Source organism: Centropristis striata, chromosome 4, assembly GCF_030273125.1.
Source record: "Centropristis striata isolate RG_2023a ecotype Rhode Island chromosome 4, C.striata_1.0, whole genome shotgun sequence".
Classification (NCBI taxonomy): Eukaryota; Metazoa; Chordata; class Actinopteri; order Perciformes; family Serranidae; genus Centropristis; species Centropristis striata.
In genome coordinates this window covers 36,745,883-36,769,266 of record NC_081520.1, presented here as the reverse complement: position 1 = coordinate 36,769,266, position 23,384 = coordinate 36,745,883, and the positions used below count along the sequence as shown (strand labels likewise).

Here is a 23,384-nt window from a genome sequence, read left to right as displayed (position 1 = left end):
TGGATTTTTTTTCGTTTTTTTTTTTTCTGTCAGTTAATCAGAGTTGGGGCTTCCACTATTCCCTAAAGACAGCTCAGGTATAATCAGTGTTTATTGCCAAGCACCACCTCTATAGCCACAACTCTATAAGAAAGTTGATAGCCTAATATAACATTATGTGCTTGCATGAAAGACGATACTATTGCTGTTTTTGCAGAGCAACATTAACATGAAACTAAATCAGCAGTCACTTTAATAATAATGGACTAAAGCTAATTAGCTCCCAATTAATTAAATCAAGTAAATACAACTCATTATTCCTACAATATGCAGACTGGCCACGTGACCATGACTCATTGATTAAGAGGAATACACAACAGCGTGTCATTGATCAGAAGATGTTACCGCAGCTATCAGACAAATATTATTTCAGCTTTCTGAGCCTGAAAAGTGCTTTTAAATGCTTTCAAATGTCCATGTTGATAACACGTTATTACCACTACAGCAGTCTGCTGACAAATGCACAACACTGTAAATGATATATGATTCAAATAAAGCTCAGTTGAATTGTAGCTACAGAAATGAGAGGCGGGGGATAACAGGAGGAGAAAGAGGGGCGGGAGACAGAAAGAAAGAGAGGAGAAAGCGAGAGAGCCGCAGATTAGGAGGTTTTTCTGTGCGAGCTTGTCGACTCCTTTCTATCTGCAGAATCAGTCCAAGAAAAAAAAAAATCAGGTAGCGGCGGGGTCACTTTACGAGCCCATCTAACTCGCCATATCTCCCAGCTGCGTTTCACTGATGGACAGCAGCCGGTGAAGACATGATTCAGGAGATAAACATCCCCGTCTGATGTGGACTAGTCTGCCCTGAGAGTTACCGTGAAGTCGGCTGGAAATGAACTCTGAAGGTACACGTCGGTCTCACAGCATTCATGATAAGAGTCGGCGCTTGTCCTCCTCTCACATCCACATGAGAAGTTTGACCGGAGCTGGCTGAAGGGAGCTCTACCTGTCATTTATTCATCCGTGTAACTCAAGCAACCGCACCACTGTTTCTCAGGACACTGGGGTAAGTGGTGCGTTTGATTTCCATCCTGAAGCTGTTTGTTGGAGCCCAGCTGTTTGACTGTGTGTGTTTGCGGAGCTGTGTCCTCACAATCTGACCTTATAGTAGGGGTTTTTTTTTTCAATGGACACTGTTTTATGAAGTGTGAAATAAGTTGATGGTGTGTGTGTGTAAGATGTGCAGGGAGAAATCCACGAGGCACCTGCTGTCCCTGCAGGTTATCCAGGCACAGCAGCGTCCTCACTTTAAATGTGTCAGGGGTGTTTCCTTAGAAAAATGTGTTCCCTCGATGATGATTGATTGGCAGAGATATCAGCTGCAGCAGGGGTCTCAAACTCAAATTACCTGGGGCAGTATTAAAATGATATGAAAATGATGAAAATTACAAAAAAATAAATAAATAACTAAAAATGACACAAAATGACAGGAAAAAATACTTTAAAAAAAGATACAAAATGACCAAAAAAGACACAAAATTAGGCTACTAAATAAAGACACAAAATGATTGAAAAACACTAAATTACTTTAAAAAGACACAGAATTACCAAAAAAGACACAAAATTGTTTTTAAAAAAGACACCAAATGACCCAAAAAAAGACACAAAATGACAGAAAAAAACTAAATGACTTAAAAAAGAAACAAAATGACCTCAAAAGACACAAAATGACCAAAAAAGACACACAATTATTAAAAAAGACACAAAATTATATTTAAAAAAAAAGACACAAAATTACCAAAAAAAAGTAATTAAAGGGACCTTCCACACACAACATATCAAGGTGGGGGCCACAAAATATCGTCACAAGGGCCGCAAGTTTGAGACCCATGAGCTACAGGCATCACAATTACTGATTCCAGCCCCTATAAATGCTATCAGACTGGTCAAAATGTATGAATAACTTTTGATTTTATTGTCTCAATTGAAAACAACTCTTTGCATACATCTCTGATTCCAGATTTACAGTAACCTTGAAAACGTTGACACATCTGTTGACAGACAGACATGAGTCTCATGTAGGGGAGACCGGGGGCAATTGTAACATTTTAAAAAATGTCCTTTCATATGTAAGAAACTACTAACTACTGTATGCACACTGATTATAATAAAAATTAGATAATTTTACTAGGGACAAGACTCATATATTTTATTTAATGCAAGAAGTGTGTGTAAGTGGGTGCAATAATAACACTGAAAACCCATTTAAACAACTATACAGACAAAACTAACAGAACTTTACACTGGGTCATGTGGTTTTGGGATGATTATTACACTATTATATTATTATTATTATTATATCACACTTCTTGCTTCTGTTTTTGTTGCTGTGACCAGTGAATTTCCCCTTTGTGGGATCAATAAAGTATAATCTCATCTAACAATGTTCCAAATGCAGACATGTTAAAGTGTTGGTTAAAGGTTGTTCATGTTCATTGTGAAGCAATAGTCTAGAGATACATTTGATGTTACATTTACATATTTCAAATTCCAAACAGCAGCAGAAAAATACTTTACATCCAAAAAAGTAACTTTCATACCCCTTTTTAATTATTTTTTAAAATAATTTTGTTGAAAACCTCTGCCAGTGTGGAAATATCCTGCTCGTTTTCCACAGGCAGGGAAAGAAGCTTACAAAGCATCATGCTCATCACTCTAGCTTGTTTCTGACTGCAGTGTTTTGTACAAATGTCCTGGTCTCCCCCCAAAACAGCTTTACTAAATCATTTTTAAAAAGTGGTTACTGAGGCCACTTTTACCGTATTTATCAGTACAGATTATCTTAATAAGTTGTCTTTGTGAATGTGTAGGATTCATTAAAGCTACAATAACACCAACATGTTGAGAGGTGATTGAAATAATGTTCAGGCTGCAGCAGAGATGGGAAGGTTGAGAAGATCTGGATCATCTTTTTCTTTAAAAAAATTTTTCCTGTTTAGTAGTTGGCATGAGTGTTTGACCTTTGTATCTCCATGGTAAGTAAGACTATTTAAAGAGGAGATAGACTTTTAGTGGTTTAGTGAAAATAATACCCATCATCACCCATACCAAGAGTACCCATCACTGTATAATGAAGGTTTCCTGGCCAATGTGTTGAATGAATGTCTTGACCTTTTGTCAATGTTTTTCATGTGTATTCTCTGGGCATACATGGGTTAATAATTCTGATAACTATTGGTGCTGCCAGTAACAATAGCTATAATACTCCTCCTCTACAATCATGCTTGATTCTCAGTAAATTAATTCAGAAATACTCAACAATCAATCAGGAAGCTATAACCACAGGGTACTTCTGCTCTTTAGCAGCATGCTAATGAGTCAGCAGGGAGCTAATTCAATGCCTCTAGAGATCCAGTGTACAGAACAGTGACATATTGTATGCAGATATGTGATACATACTGAGAATGCACATGCTATTTCATGCATGTTGATTAACAGGCATGACGAGGAGGGGCTGGGCTGGTAGTGGCACAACCTGAACAGCTATTGTTAGCCGCAGGTAAGAATCAAAGGGAGGAAAGAACAGACTTGGTATGTTGATGATGATTTGTAATAGTGGTATCTTTCTTTACACAGATAATATGTTGAGCATGTTCAAATCTGGGCATCAGTTCAGGTTGGGGCCAGAGAGTTTAGTCCTGTTTTAAAGTGTATGCACAGGACAACTTATTAACCCATTGAAGCCTGGAAAGCGGATACGTCGTTTTGTAGTATTTGTATAAGCTCTCAAATACTTTTTGAATTTCATTTCTATCTGCTACAGAGGCTGAAAAATCTATTATTTAGTAGAAGCATTGACACTTCTGTTGAATTTCCAGGAAAACTTCAGGTTTTAGGGGCTCATTTTAAAATCGCCCAGAGGTTTTACAGGAAGTTTTAGGCGTCAATGGGTTAAAGGGGCTGCATGTGACATTGAGAACAAATATATAGCAGAAATAACCTCTTATTATGTAAAAAGATATAGTGGAGTAATGGTGTCTTGAAGTCATGAAGCCATGCTCCCTCCATGTGTTTTAATCCGACCTTCTCTGTTCTTTGTTCACAACAAACAACAACAAGTTGTTGTGGTAGCCCGTCAATCCTGCCGTGTGTACATGTTAGTGCACAAAGGGTCCAGTGTGTGTGTGTGTGTGTGTGTGTGTGTGTGTGTGTGTCACCTGGGCTATCATACAACAGTTATCACTATTAACAGCTTCCCGACCCAAAGAGTTGTTGCAGAAGCATAATGGCCACCTGCTGTTCCCTTCAGGTTACACTGTTTGCTCTATGCCCACTATTGCCATTTTTAAGACTGTTTGCCATGTTGAGGGCTGTTTGAAGGCAAGTCTTTAGGCAATTTTTATTTTATTTTTTGCAAAAATGGCAGAAATTTGCTGTTTTCATGTGTGCCAATAATCTGCTTTTGCATCTGTTTTATATCATAATTCAGGAAAATTATTAGAAAAATTGACAATAAGCATTTGTTGTGGCCCTAAAAGAACGATTAGTTAACAACAGCAAAATGTACTCATAATTCCTGCTCTATCTCACTGTAGGTATGGCATTTAAGTGGCCTTTAAAGGCCAAAGCCTTGAAAAACAAAGCTGATGTTAAAAGTGAGCTGACTAATGACACCTTATTTATATTGGCTTTTTCCCGCCTTGGAGTTTAATTTACGGCATTCAGTGGGGCTTTGAAATAATCAATTAGTTTTTCTTTGATTTTTTTGTTGGGTACATGTGTGTTTTGGCAGTTCCACTGAATGAGAAGCAAAATATAGACAAACAAGATGAAGTGTGCTCCTTCTACCATACTAATGAACTGGTTAATGGCTCCTCCAGTGACTCCAGTGTGTGGCTAATGTGGCTTAATGGCTCTCCTCTTCCTTAGTTACAGTCACTATTTCCCTTTTTTTTTGAAGAACATGCTTATCTGTACTAATAAATATAATAACCTTTTTGTTTGGAGAATATGTATATTTATTAATAACCTTTAGGAACAGTATATGGTAAATATAAATTATGCACAATGGTCCTCTTTATAGCTTCAGAGCTTGAGTAAAGATCACTGAATGCAATTTAAAGCTCTCATGCTATATGTAGGTTTGACATATATTAATATACTATATCATTTTAATATTTTATTACCTGTACTGACAAATCTCTCTTGCTAGACCTGACTGTCTAGTGGCTGAAATTACCCACTTCCATCCCTGCTGTAGCGACTAAGTTTGAGTCTGAATAAAGATATATTTTAACCAGAAATTACATAATTACATAACTGTGACAGATTAAATGTCGGATGCTTTAATATTTTGTTTGTGGGAATGAGAAAAAGTGGTTCAAATGTGCATAAATATCGGTGGAACACAAGAAAAAGCGCTAAACGACTGCCCTATATTGGCCTACTTAAAACTGCTGTTGATCTAATTCCTTGAAAGTAGGTCAAACCTGTTGCAGTCTTCAAGACAGAAAAATCATTCAGGGGGAAATACAAACGTGTTACTTTTGGCAGAATCAGAGACAGAAATGGTGATGGTTCTGTGTTTGTCTTCTTTGTGCGTGGCAATTACTAACCCCAGGCCCCTTGGGCAATTACATTCACTGCTTCACATGACTACTTGAGATGGACTGAGGGGGGAGGAGAGGGCAAAATGTGAAATAAGATGAAGAAAGTGCAAAGGAAGAGAAAGAGGTCAGTAAGAAAGAGGTGAAAGAAGTTGTAAAGAAGAAGTTAAAATCAGCTTCTCATTCATTCTACTTGTAAACAATAGATAGCGATAGATAACAGTCTGCAGTCTGTTGTACGACTTTTCTGTACCATGCTTCATAAGACTTCCACTGTGTTCAAACTGATTCATGACAAACTATTTTAAAAATGTCCAAACCACAGTGACCTTTCCTGCAGCTGATTCACAGTAAAAAACGTTTTCTGTTGTTAATGGGCTGTAATTAACTCTGTCGCCCTCCTTTTAAAAAAAAAAAAAAAAAATCTTTTTATTGTTTTTTTCGTTCACATAAAACAATAATTTCACAAATACAATGTATCCAAAAAATCGTATACGAAGTTAGCAGTTAGTTGTCCTACACAGTGTATGTTGAACGCAACAACAGACTTAAACTGAGCCAGAACGGCTCCTATGAACCGCAGTTAACCCTTATCCCTTCCCACCCACTGTTAGACAAAAGAAAAGAAGGAAAGACACACACACATAAAATAAAATTTAACAAAGAAACAATATATATATATAAACTTGAAAAAATGCATAAAAGTTTTACGCCTGTTTGAGGTGTTTTTTTGTCTTTTTTCTAAAATAGTTAATGCACTAAACTGGAGATGGAGACACTCTCCATTTTTTTTGGTGGCCAAGGTTGTCGGATTAGCAACCACTTTTTGTTGTTGTTTTTTCTCTCTTGCACAATCTCTACTTCTTCTACTGTTTACTGACGGATTATCTTACAGCAACACATTACACTGCCATCTATTGACCAAAGTATGTTCATGCAGCTTTGTTTATTCGCTCTAAACCAGTTGATGGAAACATCCCTAATTCGCATTTTCTTTATTTCCTTTGACCTAAATGGAAACATGTCTTTGAAATGGGAGTATTGGACTCTATTGTCTCTGAGACAAACACACTAGTAACAGAGTGGATTCTATCAGAAAACAGCTTCTTCCCAAACTTTACATGGTTTGTAAAAAAATAGAAAACTAAAAATTTACCACAATTCAAACAAACAGCAACTCATACTTAACACAGGAGCTATAAAACCACTGGGGAGCACATGTGAGTGTTTTCCGTGATGCCTTCTTTCTTAGTTTGAGCCGCTCCGTTAACCATGATGTCAATATAGCTCAGCTGAGGGTGGCACAATCATGCTTTGGCCCTGTCCACAAGCTCTGCATGGATACTGCATAGGTTGCCTCAGGAATGTCCTCCTGCAAATGCATGATGGAACAGACTGGCACAACACCTAGAGTTGGCACAAACGACTAAAAGAACACGTACACCATCCAGCCATTGTTGTCTTTTTTCCTAAATACTGCCATAGGGTGAACGATGGAACTCTTTCCCTCATATATATTTATTTACATTATACCTTAATATTAATATGTAACATACACAAGTCCAAAAAGTTTATTCCACACGTCACTGACACATGTTGGCCAGCCAAAAATAGATTCAGAAAGGTAGCAGTGGTTGCAAAAAACTGAGCCAGGATAACTTCTCTTTGCATTACTCTAGCCTTATTTGCAGATGTTGCAAAAAAGTAAGTGTGGCCAGTACCTGGAGGTCTTTAAAGTTAAAACTCCCACCAACTCACCTGGCATGGGCAGATCAGAGTGAACATACTTCAGAGCAGCAGTGCTTATACTGCAGAGATTCTGACACATATTTTCACCCTGTGTACCTTTTCACACCAACGTGGGGAACTGTTTCTTTTGAAGCCAAAAATACCAACCGTCAATCACATAGCAAATCACTTTTCTTCCCAAGTGGTTCAAGTTCTCTATGATTTTAGGCTTAAGATTATACTTTTAGCACACTTCAAAGCCGGGGTTTATGCTTCATTGCTGCTGGTCACATGCTCTTAGTTACCCGCTGAACAATACAACAATACTATGCAGTATTGTTGTACTAGTATGCAGTTGTGATACGTAGGAATGTTTAGCTCAGGGTTTTGAGACTGTGGCTTAAAATAGTTAACTTGAAATTAAAATCTTTTGTTTGGAAAAAGTGCACACGTCACCTGTGTTGTTACAATCTTTGGTTGTGATTGAAGTCTTAAGATCTCTGGAACACATACAGGGACTATTGTTTGTGTGTCGGTCTCTCCTCTGCGTGCTGCTGCAGACATGTTTCTGTTTTTGTGCTGAGGATGAGAAGTGGGTCACATGCTTGAATTATCCATTTGCAGGGTTGCATGCATCAGTGCCAAGAAATTGCATTACGTGGGAGACTTCTGCTAAGGAGATACAGAGACATTTCTGGAGGATGGAGGTGGGAGCTGAGCAAGGACGTGCGCAGAGGAACGGGCGCAGTGACGCGGCGGCCACCGAACCTCGGTCCTCATCCTGCACCAGCCTCAAGGTACGCTAACCAACGTGTCTGGGATGAAGGCGCTCCAGCTGATGGCTAATTATCTTGTAGACGTGTGTGTGTCTGTGTCTGTGTATGTGTGTGTGCTGGGAAAGGGTCACATGCCTTCTTATGTATGTTTGCATGTGTGTGTGTGTGTGTTTGGAGAGGCCAGGGCTAACTAAATAACCCAATTCCAGTCCAAAAAGTCACTTCCACAAAGATGTGTGTGTCTGTGGTTTTCAACCTGAGACCTCTCTGTCTTAACCCATTGACGCCTAAAACTTCCTGTAAAACCTCTGGGCGATTTTAAAATAACCCCCTAAAACCTGAAGTTTTTCTGGAAATTCAACACAAGTGTCAACGCTTCTACTAAATAATAGATTTTCAGCCTCTGTAGCAGATAGAAATGAAATTCAAAAAGTATTTGAGAGCTTATACAAATACTACAAAACGACGTAAACACTTTCCAGGCTTCAATGGGTTAATACTCAGGCATGTGTAGGATGCCATGGGAAATGAGTCATGCTTCTACTCATCAATACCTCTTAACCTTTTGAATCCTACAGCAGCATCAAAGTGTTTTATTTGGTCCTGTCAAATTTTACTCACTGTGGCCAGTAATATCTCCTCCTGCGTCTCTATGTAAACAATACAATCCTAGAAATACAGATATAATGCCACAGCTCTTATTTAAAAAAAAAAGTGCATGTTGCTTCTACATACAGTATTTTGCAAACATAAATAAATAAATACATCTATATATACAGCATGTCTCCCAGTGGCCACCAGTGTTACCAATACTAGTAAAAACAAGCTATGCTTATTGAACTATTGACATTTTTGAAACCTCTCCTGACCTGTCTGACCTCTCCTCTCTGCTCTGTGTAAACAGCCTGCATTTTTTTTTTTTTTGCAAGTTTCACTGAATTTTTTCTCATGACTCTTGGTCTCAGTAGTCATTCATGGCTTTACAGTTGCACTGAGGAGTCCACAATTTCAAAAGTTTTGTTTTTGGTTCGAAATTAGAAATTCCAACTATAATTTTTAACAGCCTCAGACTGCGAAAAATTTTGAGATTTTGGCATTTTTTAAAAACAAAAATATGCCATTTAACCCTGCCTACAAGTTAACCTATATATAATAATGTTACTTAAAAAAATGAGTGTAAGTTGAGCTTCTTTGCTATTACGGTTTTTACTTTGGTGCATTTCTCACATCACTATTAACATTTGCACAACAGTTGGTTCAACCTCCACAACATTTAGTCATTTGTGTTCATCATAGTAGCAGTTTCTCATTCCTTCCAACAAATTACAAATGCTTTTGGACATGCATCAATTGCTTTCATACAACTCTCTACTGTGTAATAATAATGATTATCATTTGCTTATGTCATGTCAGTCAAAATTAACTATACTTGTGAATGGTGAATAGTCATTCCATATAAGACTAATAGTCCTCATTTCATTGCTTGAGTCATTTCATACAAAAATGTTGAACTAGTTCTGTCAAGCAAATTTTATACATTTTTTAAAATCTTTATTTTTTATTGAAAATGTCTCCGGAATTGAATACATTTCTCTCAGGTGAACCTCAGCTTTCACTGATGAGAAGAGGTGTGTGACGCATAAGTTGCAACCAATGATAAGCCAATTCTCTACAGTCACTCAGAGCTGAATCCCATAAACCCATAAACACTTTACAAGCATATATGAACCAAGCAGGACGTAGTGTGGACCATTTCTACAATACTGTGGCACTGTACTTTGCACAGCTCCCAAAGGGACTTTATGTTTGTTGTAAATTAGGGTGTATTTTTTCTTTTGCACAATGCTGTTAACAAATTAGAAACGCAAAGAGCATATGCAGCAAAATGTGAAACATACATATTCGGTGTGTTGAACTCAGTTACCTCACTAAATACAGGAATGTGTAACTTTACTGTAGTTTTGAAATGGCTGTGCAAATAGAATAGAGTGCTGTCTTGAGCATTTTCAGGTAATGTCACCAAGATCTGACTTTTTTTCATTGGAAAACATTTACAGAGTAAACTGTCATAATGAAAACATGACAAAGCCATTTGACCATCTTGTTCATAAACATGATGTCAGGACGTTTCATCTTGATGTCAGTGACACTTTCATTGACATGAATACTTGCTTTTGAGGAATGAGCTATCCATTTTGAGCAATTGACACGCTTTTGCAGGTTATCAACTAGGTTTTTCAGTTTGTACTATTTGTTTTGAGAAATGCATTAACTGTTGTGCAAATGTTAATAGTGATGTGAGAAATGCACCAAAGCAACTGAGAAAAGTAGTCCATGTTGCTTTGTCTGATAGTTTAGGACACAGGTCATTTCTAATGCCATGCAGAAGCTAACTGTAGTTCGGGTTAGCATCACTGCTGTTACTCTACCTGCCATTTCTCACAGGGATATGTGTCATGTTAGCTACTCCAAGACAGTATTCATCTATCAAAGTATGGCACATGGTATTGAAGTGTTTTTACTGGTTCTCGGGCAGTTGCTTTCTTTATAAATACTGAAAATATTGTTGTATATCATGTTTGAGCCACATGACTTCATAATGAGTTTTCCACCTTGCCGCTGTGTTTGCAGGAAACCCATTTACTGGCACTTATCGCGTTGGCACTTTATGTAGAGCCTTGTCTTCTGCCAAATTAAATCTGGGCAAAGACTGTAAAGGTCTGGTGCTTCCTTCCTTCCTTTGCTCACAATACTCGACTGATTCGCTCTTCTTTATTGTTTTGTTATCAAAGACATAATAAAAAAAAGTTGCCTTTTGTCCTTGGAATAGCCATCAACAAAACAATCTCACTTCAAGGTGAGAGCTGGTTATTGTTCTGAATCTTTCAATCATATCACAAGATCATAAACAGTAAAGAGTTTGCTCAGTTGTTTTTAGGATTTGGGAGGACTTAGGAAGTGTCTAAAAGTGCTTCCTTGACCTGAGAAACAGCAATTGTTCTGAAGCTGTCAATCATATTACATGATCTTCATCAGAAGATGGAGCTGATAAAATCTGTTTTGTCCTTGCAGAGTAGGGACAACTGTACAGTAGCAGATAAGAAAACCATAGGGCTGTGCCATTTGAAGAATAAGTGCTGATAATTAGTGATGAATTATTAATTTTATACACAGGAAATTTGAGCTGCCTTGATAGACAGACAGATAGATGATCCCCGAAGGGAAATTAAGTTGTCATAGCAGCGTAGACAAACAACAAAATATAACAAAAAGTGCAATAATACAAATGACAGAATATAAGAAAGGTGCAAAAATACAATGAAATATAAGTATTTACAATATTATAAAGTTAAATATTTGATGAGCATTGTGGATTCAGGTGCAGTATTAGTCCAGAACATCAGCCATACTGAAGTCGTACAGGAGTTGTAGACAGGAATGACCTCCTTGAGTGAATGAACGTAGTGGGAACATCTCCTAAGGCTTGACTGACTTTATCCAAACACGTTGGCAACAGGCATTATGTTTTCAGTTTGTCTGTCCGTCCGTCCATCTGCTCTGTTGTTGTGAATGCGATATTTCAGAATTGCCTTCAGAGAAGTTCTTCATACAAACATCCACTTGGATTAAAGGATAAATTCAATCTTTTTTTGTGGTCAAATATCGAGGTCACTGTGACCCCACAAAACACTCATATGCTAAGTATGAAAAAACCCAGATAAAATGATCAAGTGATGACATTTTCTATCCAAACGGTCACTGTAATATCATAATGTTCTGCGAAAATGCTTAATGTGGCGATTATTTAACACCATAACTCAGGAACAGAAGGAGAGAGTGTGACAATATTTCTCATTTGGTCAGATACTGAATTGGTGAATTGGCCTTGACAATTGATATCTATTCACTGCTTTCTCAAGTGTCCAAGTGGATGGTTGTTTTAAACTTTGAGGAAATTCCCTCAAGGTGTTCCTGAGAGGGACAACTGAAATACTTTGCTTGGCCTGGATGGAAGGATGGATGGATGGATTGATGATGGATGGATGGATGGATGGAGGAATGGAAGGATAGATGGATGGATGGATGGATGGATGGAAGGATGGATGGATTGATGATGGATGGATGGATGGATGGATGGATTGATGATGGATGATGGAAGATGGATGGATGGATGGATGGATGGGTGGGTGGATGGATGGATGGATGATGGATGGATGGATAGAGGGATGGATGGATGATGGATGGATGGATGGATGTTTTTGATTGATGATTTCTTTGTTGCCTTGAGGAGTAGAAATCCTGCAGTGATGAAGACCCTTGAATCAAGAAAACTTAAGATAATGGCTTTCAGCCTATGAAACTACATGCTTTTTCCTTTTTTTCTTCTTTTTTTATTACAATAGTATTTCTCGTTTCCTCTTGTTGCCACAGTGAAAATGTCACAATGGTACTTTCTGAGAAAATAAGGCAGAGCAGGATGTGAATCTCATATATTTATAAATAGGCCACCTCAGGCTTTTCTTCTTACTCTTTTCTTTCCACCCACCTCAAACAACCTTCTCAAAAGGAAAGGAGAGAGATCAGACACTCTTGTTGCTTTTTTCCCAACATGAAAGTGATGTGAGACAATGGTGTTCAAGCAGCTTATCATAATACAGAATGCAGTGGCAGGACAGACTTGTATTACTTCTCAGAATTGTTTGGTTCCATGACTGGCTGGGTGGGACATGGCACAGCCCGTTTCAACTCTAATCCTGTGCTCAGTGTTATTCTCTGCTCTTTTTTTTGTTAATTCCACCAATGAGATTAGAACTTTGGTGCTACTGTACAATGTACCAATTTCTTTAAAATGTTTTATCTCTTGTTTGTTTCTTGTTCTTTAAACTCCCCGTACATTTTCTAATCTTGTTATGAATTGTATGATAAATTCTCTTTTACTTTTTGACAGAAAACTGTCTGTGTGTGGCTTCAAGAATTCTTCTTCCTCATACATGGATAACCAAGTTATCCAGATGAGAATGTAAACAATTGACAGACAATTTTGCATAAATCAGATTTTCCAGATTATATCTGGAACTGCTGACCAAGTCCTTATGCCCAAACCTACAAAAGGACAGGCTACTTGACAGTTCACGATAATACCTGTATATTTTTTGTACGATGAAACTGCATAAGTTAAAAGTGCTTAAAGTTAAATGTACTTAAAGGAACAAAAGTAAAAGTTCTCATTATGCAAAATGACCCCACTCAGATTGTTATATATATCGCTGGATAATTATTTTTGATGCATTTGTGTAAGCAGCATTTTACTGTTGTCATGGTTACTGCTCATTTTAGCTGCTTAATATACTTCTATGTGGTTTAATTTATAAAAATGTTTGATCACATTTTTATCTTAAATCTTGATGCGAAAAGTAACTAAAGCTGGCAGCTAAATGTAGTGGAGTAAAAAAAATACAATATGCCTTTAAAAAAAGTGAAGTAGAAGTATAAAGTTATAAATGGAAATACGCAAGTTAAGTAGACGTGCCTCAAAATTGTACTGAAGTACAGTACTTGAGTAAATGTACTTAGCTACATTCCATAACTGACATTAGCCTGTAATTTTTTTTTATCTTCAAATACTTCTGTTTTGCACTGAAGTTGAGATTTGCACTTTATACTCGATTTAGACTCATGTTAGATTTTTATGTTGTTACTTAAAATAATTAATTGAAAATAAAAATATCATAATTTCTTTATATTTTTCAGGATTTTGTAATATCGTCAAGAATATCGTTGATGCAAAAATACCCTGAAATATTGTGATATTCTTTTAGGGTCATTTTGCCCACCACATACATGAAGTCTCTTGTACACAATTTTAAGATAATTTTGCTGCATAAAGCTCAATATAGAACAAAGTGACACCAGTTATAATGCAGGAACGTAAACTGAGATTAAGAATGAATTCTCAACACACCTACCTCATGTAAATGGAATCACATGATCAGCACTTTATTTCAAAATAAGAGCCCACTCTTGTTCAGGATAACTCAGCCTTAATTAGTTAAAATATATATTGGTAGAACAGAGCCCTGGTGTTAGTTTAAGCTTATTAGCTGGGTGACATCAATGAGCTAAGAACAAAAGCAGGTCAGAGGCCAGCAGGAGGCTTTGTTTAAAATTTCCAAATGTTCTTAATGTGAATCCCCTTTCAGTGATCTTTAATCACAATGAGACCACTGCTGATTTGGTTCTTGCTAAAACCCAATTAAAATAACAGCATGAAACTGTCACAATGCATACTATTGTTGTCCCAAATTATTTTATCCACAAAAAGTAATCTATTACTTTCCTTACTATTGATTTGCTTGATCTTTGTGAGAGTTAGATGAGAAGGTTGAAGTATCCGTCCAATCAATATAAAACTACTACCAGCAGCCAGTCAGTTTATCTTAGCACAAAGAAGGGAAGCAACGTGCCTGGCTCCGAGGCTAACAAAATCTTATTTCTGTCTCATGATTTCTTTTCACTCTCCACTGTAAATTATTGAAATATTATCGAAGCAGATAATTTACCAGAAAATATGAATGTGAGTGGAATGTGTGTGAGCGGCTGACGTGCATCATCTGAATCAGCTTTCAGTTCTTTTCTGCTTTAAGAGCGTTGGTGTCCCACTTTGGCACATTAAAAGGTCGCAGTGAATAAATAAATAAATAAAATTTAAAAATCTAACATAGTCTCTAGTATATGGAATGCTAATTTTTCAATATGAAATAATAAATATAATAATAATAATAATAATAATATACATAAAATAGTAATTAAAGTATAAAAGTTGTCCTTTGAAAACACAGTTTTAAAAATAAAATTTTAGTTATTCATTGAACTTTGTTGATTAATTTATATATTTACACTTTATACATTTATTCAAATGTTTATTGCCTCATTGATTTATTTCAGTATTTATTACAACTCCATCTATTCATGTCATAGGAATGTCTTTTTTCTTCTTCTTTTTTTTTTATTTTAATTTGATATTAACTTGAATGACATTCCAAACAAGCAGTCTCTGTTTCCCACTCTGGTATAAAAAATGTCATTGTAAATCACTCAATAACTGAAGAGGCACCAGTGAGACTGATCCTCTTGTGTCAGTTTATCACTTTATCGACTCATACTAAGCATATTGCACTGATGCAAACAGCATCAGATTTGAACTATTACTAAAAATGTCATGCCAATGTTGATTTATTTCTTATTCATAAAAAATATAGGGGTTTCGAGGAAATACATTTTTGGATTTTTTGACAATTCCTACCTAAGATTTTTCATCAGTTTCACTTAACCTTTTGCTCACCTTTTCCACCAACAAATGCATGAGAAGTAAACTGAAACAAGTAGACAAAAAAGCTTTTCCCTTGCTTTAGGGGAAGTGTATGCATGCTTGCAAGTTAATCCCCCCAGGAAATGCACATGTGATGAGCTACTTTTGTTAATGCCCCACAGCCAACGCTGGTGGTCAGCATGATCTCAACAGAGGTCTGTTTGCATCGATCACATTGTATCACGTCAATGGACATTTTGTACAGGGAGAGGTGCAGGTTTAAGAGAAGGTTATTAGGTTGAACTCCTGATCATCTCACAACCAGATAGACTTCAACTCAGAGTTTTTCTTTCCTTCTCTCTCTGGTAGTATAGTCAGCTGCTTCCAATTCAACTACTTAATGGTCAAAAGGTCAAACTGCATCTCCTACGCTGATTATTTGCACTCTGTTATTTAGTTGGGATATGCTATAGTTGAATGATACTTTCCGACACTGTTCGGTTCATGACCATGGCGTGTCTTTGCGTGATCATTTGTGTAATGTGACTCTCATGTGTGCCGCTTTTCCGCACGTAAGCACTGAATACTCAGTAAGGGGAAGAGATGCAGCACAAGAACCATGACCAAGGCCACAAACCATTACTTATTTACAAGCACTCAGGGAGACTGAGAGAGATTATGTGTTAGAAACACAAAGGTTTTATTCTCCTGCTGTGTAAACTCTGTGTGAAACCATTGTCATTTTGTCCACAAGGCAAACTGGCAAGAAGTAGCAAATAGTTACATGAAGTACTTAGAGAGAGTCAATAAGAATAAGAACAAGAAAAGAAAAATAATGGAGTGGGTTTGTGCACACCACAAAAGACAGGCTAAAATCACAAACGTCTATGTATGATTGCAAAATTACAGGAATTTTTAGTTGGAAAAAGTTTGAAACTTTCCAAGGGAATTAACGGGAATTTATGGGAATGAACTGGAATAAACGTACAAACTTGAAGTTTGGCCCTTAGCATGGAACTTAAATATAGTTTTGGAAAATATATTTTAACATAATCTTGACTAAAACAACCAGATTTCATGCAAGTACACTTGAATATCTGCTGTTCCTCCATCACATGCACATAGCGCGGGGCTGCTGAGGCCACGCCCCCTATGGAGGCCACGCCCCCTACATACACTGTTCATTCCTCCATCAGATGTTCAATTCATTTACAAGTTGAGGGAGGGAGATGGGCTCTTTTCTTTAACATTTTGGATTTTGGGACTTTTTGGGGATCTTACTTAATTGAGTGTGCTTGTTCGTGTTTTTTTTCGGTCGACTACTCCTCCCAGAGTTTTGGTCTCTTGGCTTTCTAAGGGTTTCAGCTAATGATTTTCAAATTATTTGACAAAAACACACCAAAAACTCCCCCCAATGTTACCCTATGGAGAGACTAGAGTTCATGACATCATCCCTAAAGTGCAGAGGGAGAGAAAAATTGGTCAAAAAATTAATTTGGAGAATGTTTTGCTGTTTTTCACTCTCTGTCAGTGGCGTCAAAGGAGCATTTCAGTTGATTGCTCTGCTCTGATTGGTGTCCGCCCCCTGCCCCTGGTTGCTTAGCTACCAAAGCCTGCCCCCCCCCAACCACCAACTTGTAATCTAATAAGGGTGAGAGTCACAGGCCGGAGTCAAGCACACTCAAAATTTATTTTGAAATGTTTCTCGTCTTTGAATGTTACTCAACATTCATGTTTTCGTTGTTCAATGAAAGAATTGATTACTCAATAAAATAATTAACTCTTGATAAAGTTCTACTTATAATTAAATCTGTTTTTTTTATTGTATTGTTTTGCAAAGATGACTGCTTATGACAAAACAAAATGTTTATATTTATGTTTTAATAGGATACAGTTTATTTAAATTACCCCAAATTTCAAGTTAATTCCCAGAAATTTATATTAATTACCATGGAAAGTTACTGGAAATTTTCCACCTTTAGTAGCCTTTAATGTACTTATTCTAGTAAATATTGCAATACTTTTACAAAGTCACATTTTGTAGGTTCCTTATAAACATTGCTCCAGAAATTCTATTTTCTGTAATCATGTGGATGTATGTTAATTCATACAGAAAAAAATGAATGAATTTCTATTTAATATTACTCTACATTCATCCAGCTATTAATTGCCAAGTCTACAGTTTGTGAGCCTTGTTAGTTCAACAGTAACAAAAGGAACATAGACTGATTAACATGATTGAATAATTTGTACTGGCATGCTAAAGTTCTCATGATGTTACGCCAGGATTGTAATGATGGTTCGTGTGTGTGTGTGTGTGTGTGTGTGTGTGTGTGTGTTGGATAACTCTACTACATGCTCCTATAAGCAAGCTCAGTAAAGCATGTGACTCTATATTAGATTAAACCAATCTATTTCTGATACATTTCACAGGAAGCGGGTTGACCTGTTTGTTTGTTTTTTCATTATAGACTGCGGATTAATTGTATAGTCGCTCAGTAAATTCTACATACCACATTGTAAACATCATAAAAATTACAAATGCGACATGCAGCCATAATAAATACAGCAGATATGGAATAAGAGCTGGTGATAATAAATGCTTATTTTCTCATTTAAATCCTGAGGGCTCCACTGTATCTTTTTCTTGAAAACAAAAAAATGCCTCATATCTTTACAATCATCACTTCAAGGCAAGATCATAACTTTCCACAAAATGTTTGAAGGAAGAAAGGAAGCTGTGGTTAGTGTTGGCAATCTGCCCGGCAATCACACAGTAAACATTATTGTATCTTTATACTCTTTAAAGTGTTGGAAGTTTGGGTGGTAGACAAAATGTGCATTGAAACAGGCAAATTTAATTCAGGACAAGCAAAAAAACCCCTATAAGATAAATGAAGGTTTGAAAAAGCGTAAGACAACAACTGACTGAGCATGTTTTAAGATAATTTATTATTTTTTCTCTGTGGAGTTTGTAAATGATTGAAACTGCTGTATCTATCTTCCAAAGTAAAAAAAAATCCAGAGTCAATGCAATTTAATTATTTTATTTGTCTCTTTAAATTTTCTTCAAAGTAAAAAACAAAAACAAAAACACAATTATAGTTCTGAGTATATTTTGGGAATATTTTGATGTTAATTAGAAAACTGAGTTTGTAGGGTTTTGGACCTCTGCCATCAATGAATGCATTAGTTTATTAGATTTCCTTTTGTTGTTACTAACTGTTGAGTCACTGTTGGTGATAGATCTTCATTCTTAATGCAGCCGAATTTAAATTATCAAGATGAAAATTATATCCATGAGGATTCCATCTGTCATGTGTAGTGGCAAAGTTTAAACTGTCTTAACTTTTCCTATCATCATGCGTTGTTTTAGCACTTTTCACACAAGAGAAATGAAACACAAAGTGCTTCACATAAAAAATAAAAAAAGGGAAAAAATAAATAAATAAAACATAGAAACAAGCAAACACCCTCCGCCCAGCCCCAATTCTCCACCCCTGACCCTCCATCCACCCATCCCATTATAAACATATAATAAATAATTAAAAAGTAAAGCATGATAAAATATACATATTAAAATAGATTAATAAATAATAGCAAATAAATAAAAGACAAGATGTTGTAACATGAGCAGAAAAATATTTAAAAATGGTTCAAATAAAAGCCAAATTAAAAAGATAAGTCTACTTTCACCCAAGAGAGCAGGGTTCACATCCCGTGTGAAAACAAAAGCAGAACATTTTTTACTTAAGTTACGTGAATCATGTTTTATACGTAGCTTGACCCTTGTAACTTCTTCACTTCCGGCATTTACGTACATTTATTTACTGTTTAAACTCTTTTAAAACACCTTACCAGGAAGTGTTTTGCCCTTAACCTAGGTCAATGGTTTTACAACATAAATCCACAGAAACTGCCGTCTTTTTTACACCCGCGGACCGTACATGTGTGCTATTTTCAGAACACGGCGCTGTACACATGACCTCTGCTGTTTAGGTTGGAGAACTTGTTGTTTCCATCCATCCATCCATACTTTCATCATTACATTCTCCATGTGTTTATCTGTCTGTCTTCACTCAAGCGTATCCAGTTATTTTCTCATTGTTGTTGTCAGTTCAATCTCTCTGACCTACACTTTGTTTTTACCTCCATCCCTCTCCTCCCACTCTGCAAGCTTGAACTCCTCTACAACCCTTTATTCCTGTGATGCTGGAACGTGTTAATTAGTGAATGTTGGACCAGTGAAAGTAGGTTAATGAGGGGAGTTTGTGCATCCACATGGAGGTGTGCATATTTTCTTTATTCATTCCCCGTGGACAAAACACAAGTGTGAACACAATAATTAACTTAAAACACACCATTCGGGGGCGTCCTGGTGGCTCACACTGGTAGAGCGCGTACCATTAAGGCTGAGTCCTTCCGCGGCGGACCCGGGTTCGAATCCGGCCTGAGGGCCCTTTGCCGCAAGTCCTCCCCTCTGTCTCCCCCTTTAAATATGCCAGAAAAAAAAAAATCTTTATGCCTTTAATGTACTTATTCTAGTAAATATTGCAATACTTTTACAAAGTCACATTTTGTAGGTTCCTTATAAACATTGCTCCAGAAATTCTATTATCTGTAATCATGTGGATGTATGTTAATTCATACAGAAAAAATGGATGAATTTCTGTTTAATATTACTCTACATTCATCCAGCTATTAATTGCCAAGTCTACAGTTTGTGAGCCTTGTTAGTTCAACAGTAACAAAAGGAACATAGGTCCCTTTGCCGCAAGTCCTCCCCTCTGTCTCCCCCTTTCAATAAACCAGAAATGCCAGAAAAAAAAAATCTTTAAAAAAACACACCATTCGCTGTATCTCCTGTGAATGTTGATGTAAAAATCTCATTCTTTGTTTCTTTCTCTATCCTTTCCTCACCTCACTCTCTTCGTCCAGATGTTTCTGGTGGCTCTGTCCTTTGCCTACTTTTCAAAGGCTCTGTCGGGGAGCTACATGAAGAGCACAATAACCCAGCTGGAGAGGCGCTTTGACATCCCCAGTTACCTAATAGGTGTCATTGACGGGAGCTTCGAGATAGGTGAGTACGCCTGCAGTCACTGCTGTTATTTTGTTGTTCTGTTTGCAGCCTCTGTCTCCTGGACCTCCCTTCCCTTCTCTCTTTCTGTCTTTGGGACGGAAATATGAATGGGTCACAGAGGTATTCAAGCTGCAGATAAAGGATTCATCAGGCTTCCAAGAAGAGGACAGAGGGGTGTGTGTTTATGTGTGTGTGCGTAGTGAGTCATGGTGTCGAGCAGGGACATAACGGACGGCAAGCTCCCTTTTTGCTGTAGACAGCTGGACTCTAGGATTTGTAGGGTTTTTGTTATGCAATAACTTCTCTATCATGACTTTATTCTAAGCTTCCTCCCAGTAATATACACAGGAATCAGCTGGCATTTACCAGCTTTTATCAGACATGCAAATCAGTTAAAAGCATACACACCCTGCAAGCAAGGCCAAAAGAGTTTGTTGTGTGATGTGCAAGTGCAACACGCTGATGATGTAAGTTTTCTGAGGGACACGTAATCTCAACAAAATGTTGGCAAATGTCGTCATTTGATGGCATCGCCAATATTATATCACATCTTGGCTCATACGCAGAGAAGTAGACTCAAGTCACAAGACTTAGACACAAGTCACAAATTACTTCAGAAGACTGCAACTTGACAATGACTTTAACACTGATGACTTGTGACTTCACTTAGACTTGAGTCTTTTCAAGCTACTTGATCATTTCCCCCAAGCCATGCTGTGAAAGTGCAATGTCAGCATTTTTTTATTTTATTTTTATGATTAAGTTCAGTCCTGGTCGGTTGTTTTAACAAATAATTACAAATTTTGATAAAGAATTTAGGATTTTTCGTCTTTTTACCGTGTCAAAGTGACATTACATCTGGTAAAAATGGCATAAAGACTTGTTTAGAACTCGAAACTTAGGACTTCCCTGTCTCTACTAATGACTTGCAAAACAATGACTTGGTCCCACTTCTGCTCAAGAAATTACTGCTTAAGAAACTGTCTCTGTCCAGATCTTTTAATCCGCCTACTCCCCCAAGTTATCTGATTCCTGTGGCATCATGACATGAAACAGTGGTTTCTTGGTTAGAAAGTAATCAATCCAACAAGTGGAACTAACAAGTAGCCAATCAGCGCCCTAGGCAGGACCAACGCTGTTGTCAGGCTGTACGCTGATTCCAAGGAGGAGTAATAAGAGTATAGCGGCCAGAAATGGGCAAGTTGACATATTTTTCAGGCATATATACTCAATATCGCCCAAAAATCCACAACAAAACCAGTATGTTGGCATGACAACAACATCATTTTCAACTAAAAATAACATGTTGGTCTAGGAAAGGTTGGCAACCTTTAGATAGAGCCATCGTTGGTCAAAAGAAAGAAAAAATGTGGAGCCGCAAACCTTTTGTTAAGCCTTAAAATGAAGAAGGCAGCCTAGTCTTTAGCCTACCAACATAAATAATACCTCCTAATATGCATTTATTGATGCGTTTTGGTCAGAATGCAGCCAGGACCCAAGTGCAAATGGGAGGCTGGACACTGAAGAGATAGTGAAACTCAAAACGAGACTTGACTTGGCCGCAGACTTTCGCATGCTATGATAAAATAAAAATATTTTTTATAATTTTGTATAATTTTTTGTTGCAGCCACAGAGAGCAACTGCAGCTGGCCTGATATAAGAGACACATGTGGCTCCGGAGCTGCAGGTTGCCTACCCCCAGTCTATACTACTGATCAGGGAAAATTTTTTATACTGTCTATGGCTCATAGCACAACCAACACATACAATTTTTTCAATTAAGTGTTGCCATTCTAGTTGCATTGTGGGTAATGTAGTTTCCAGGTTCTAACAAGGAAGAACAATGTGTGGGATTAGATTTACTTTACCTGTGTTTCAGGCTAATTTTAGGTTTTGAGTTTTAGCCATAGCAACTTGATATTTATACTACAGGTAGTGTGATATCTCATAGAATAAATAAAGGTTTCAGCTAGTGACTACATCTGGTTTGCAGCTACTGTACATACTGTATAACCTGAGGTTCCTCTTAACACTGAAGAATTCTTGATGACATCCAGCAAAGTGTGTTCCCAGATTGTCCCCTGACCAGTTTCTAGGCCAGTTATGTAAGGTTAGTCCATTCAACTAAAGTATCTCTTGTAGGTTATAAATTATACAAAGCTTGCAGAGCGAGACGAGACCCTAAGAGACACGGTTTTCACAAGATAAAAAGTCCACTATCAGCCGTTCTACTTCTGTTCTTTTACCGTCAGAGACACGATAGTAGTGAAGAATTATTAACAATTTACTTTGAAGGCTTTATGGCAACCTGCTGTTACTCTGATGGAGGTGGGGGTGTATCCTCTGGACCAAAGAGGTGAGGTTGACACCTCCAGTCAGAGCTGAATGCCCCGGATCTCTCTCCCTCGTATCTCTCCATCACTCCGTCTCCCATGAAAGCTGCTTCGCTCGGGTGGCCTAGGCAACAAGCTTTTTCTATAGGACCGTTGCCAGGGTAACATAGAGGCAGAGCAGGGCAGCGTAAATAGGAAAGAAAAAGGAAGAGAAAAGTGCAAGAAAAAAGAGAGGAAAGAGGATGGAAAGACAAAAAAATTAAGACAAATAAAGAAGAGGAGGTGAAGAGAGTGCTAATGGAGGATAATTAGCACAGCTGATGTTTACACACATGTTCTTGTACGTTTGCAACATAAAACATCCTTAGCATACACTTACACATGTGCATACTGTATATAAAAATGTTAAATAAATAATGAAACATACAAATGAACAAAATACACAGTGAAGCAGGTTTTAAAGGACAAACATCTGTACACCCACATACAAGCACTTCTGAGTGTCTTTAAACCAGAAATCAAGGTTACACATGAACACTCATTATTATTTAATTATAATTATTTCTCAGT

At 37.2% G+C, this 23,384-nt stretch overlaps 1 protein-coding gene across 2 annotated transcripts in view; it reads left to right on the top strand.

Moving 5' to 3' along the window:
* Positions 1-701: 701 nt before the first annotated feature.
* The window catches only part of LOC131970321 (solute carrier organic anion transporter family member 1C1-like), a 40,482-nt gene continuing 17,799 nt past the window's right edge, over positions 702-23,384 (top strand). Inside the window, exons 1-3 of one of the 2 annotated variants that reach the window (XM_059331686.1) lie at positions 702-1,047; positions 7,940-8,112; positions 20,339-20,480. In XM_059331686.1, coding sequence (XP_059187669.1) covers positions 8,017-8,112; positions 20,339-20,480 — 238 coding nt within the window. In that variant the 5' untranslated portion in view covers positions 702-1,047; positions 7,940-8,016. The remainder of the gene's footprint in view (positions 1,048-7,939; positions 8,113-20,338; positions 20,481-23,384) is intronic. The other variant, XM_059331687.1, reaches the window with a different exon arrangement.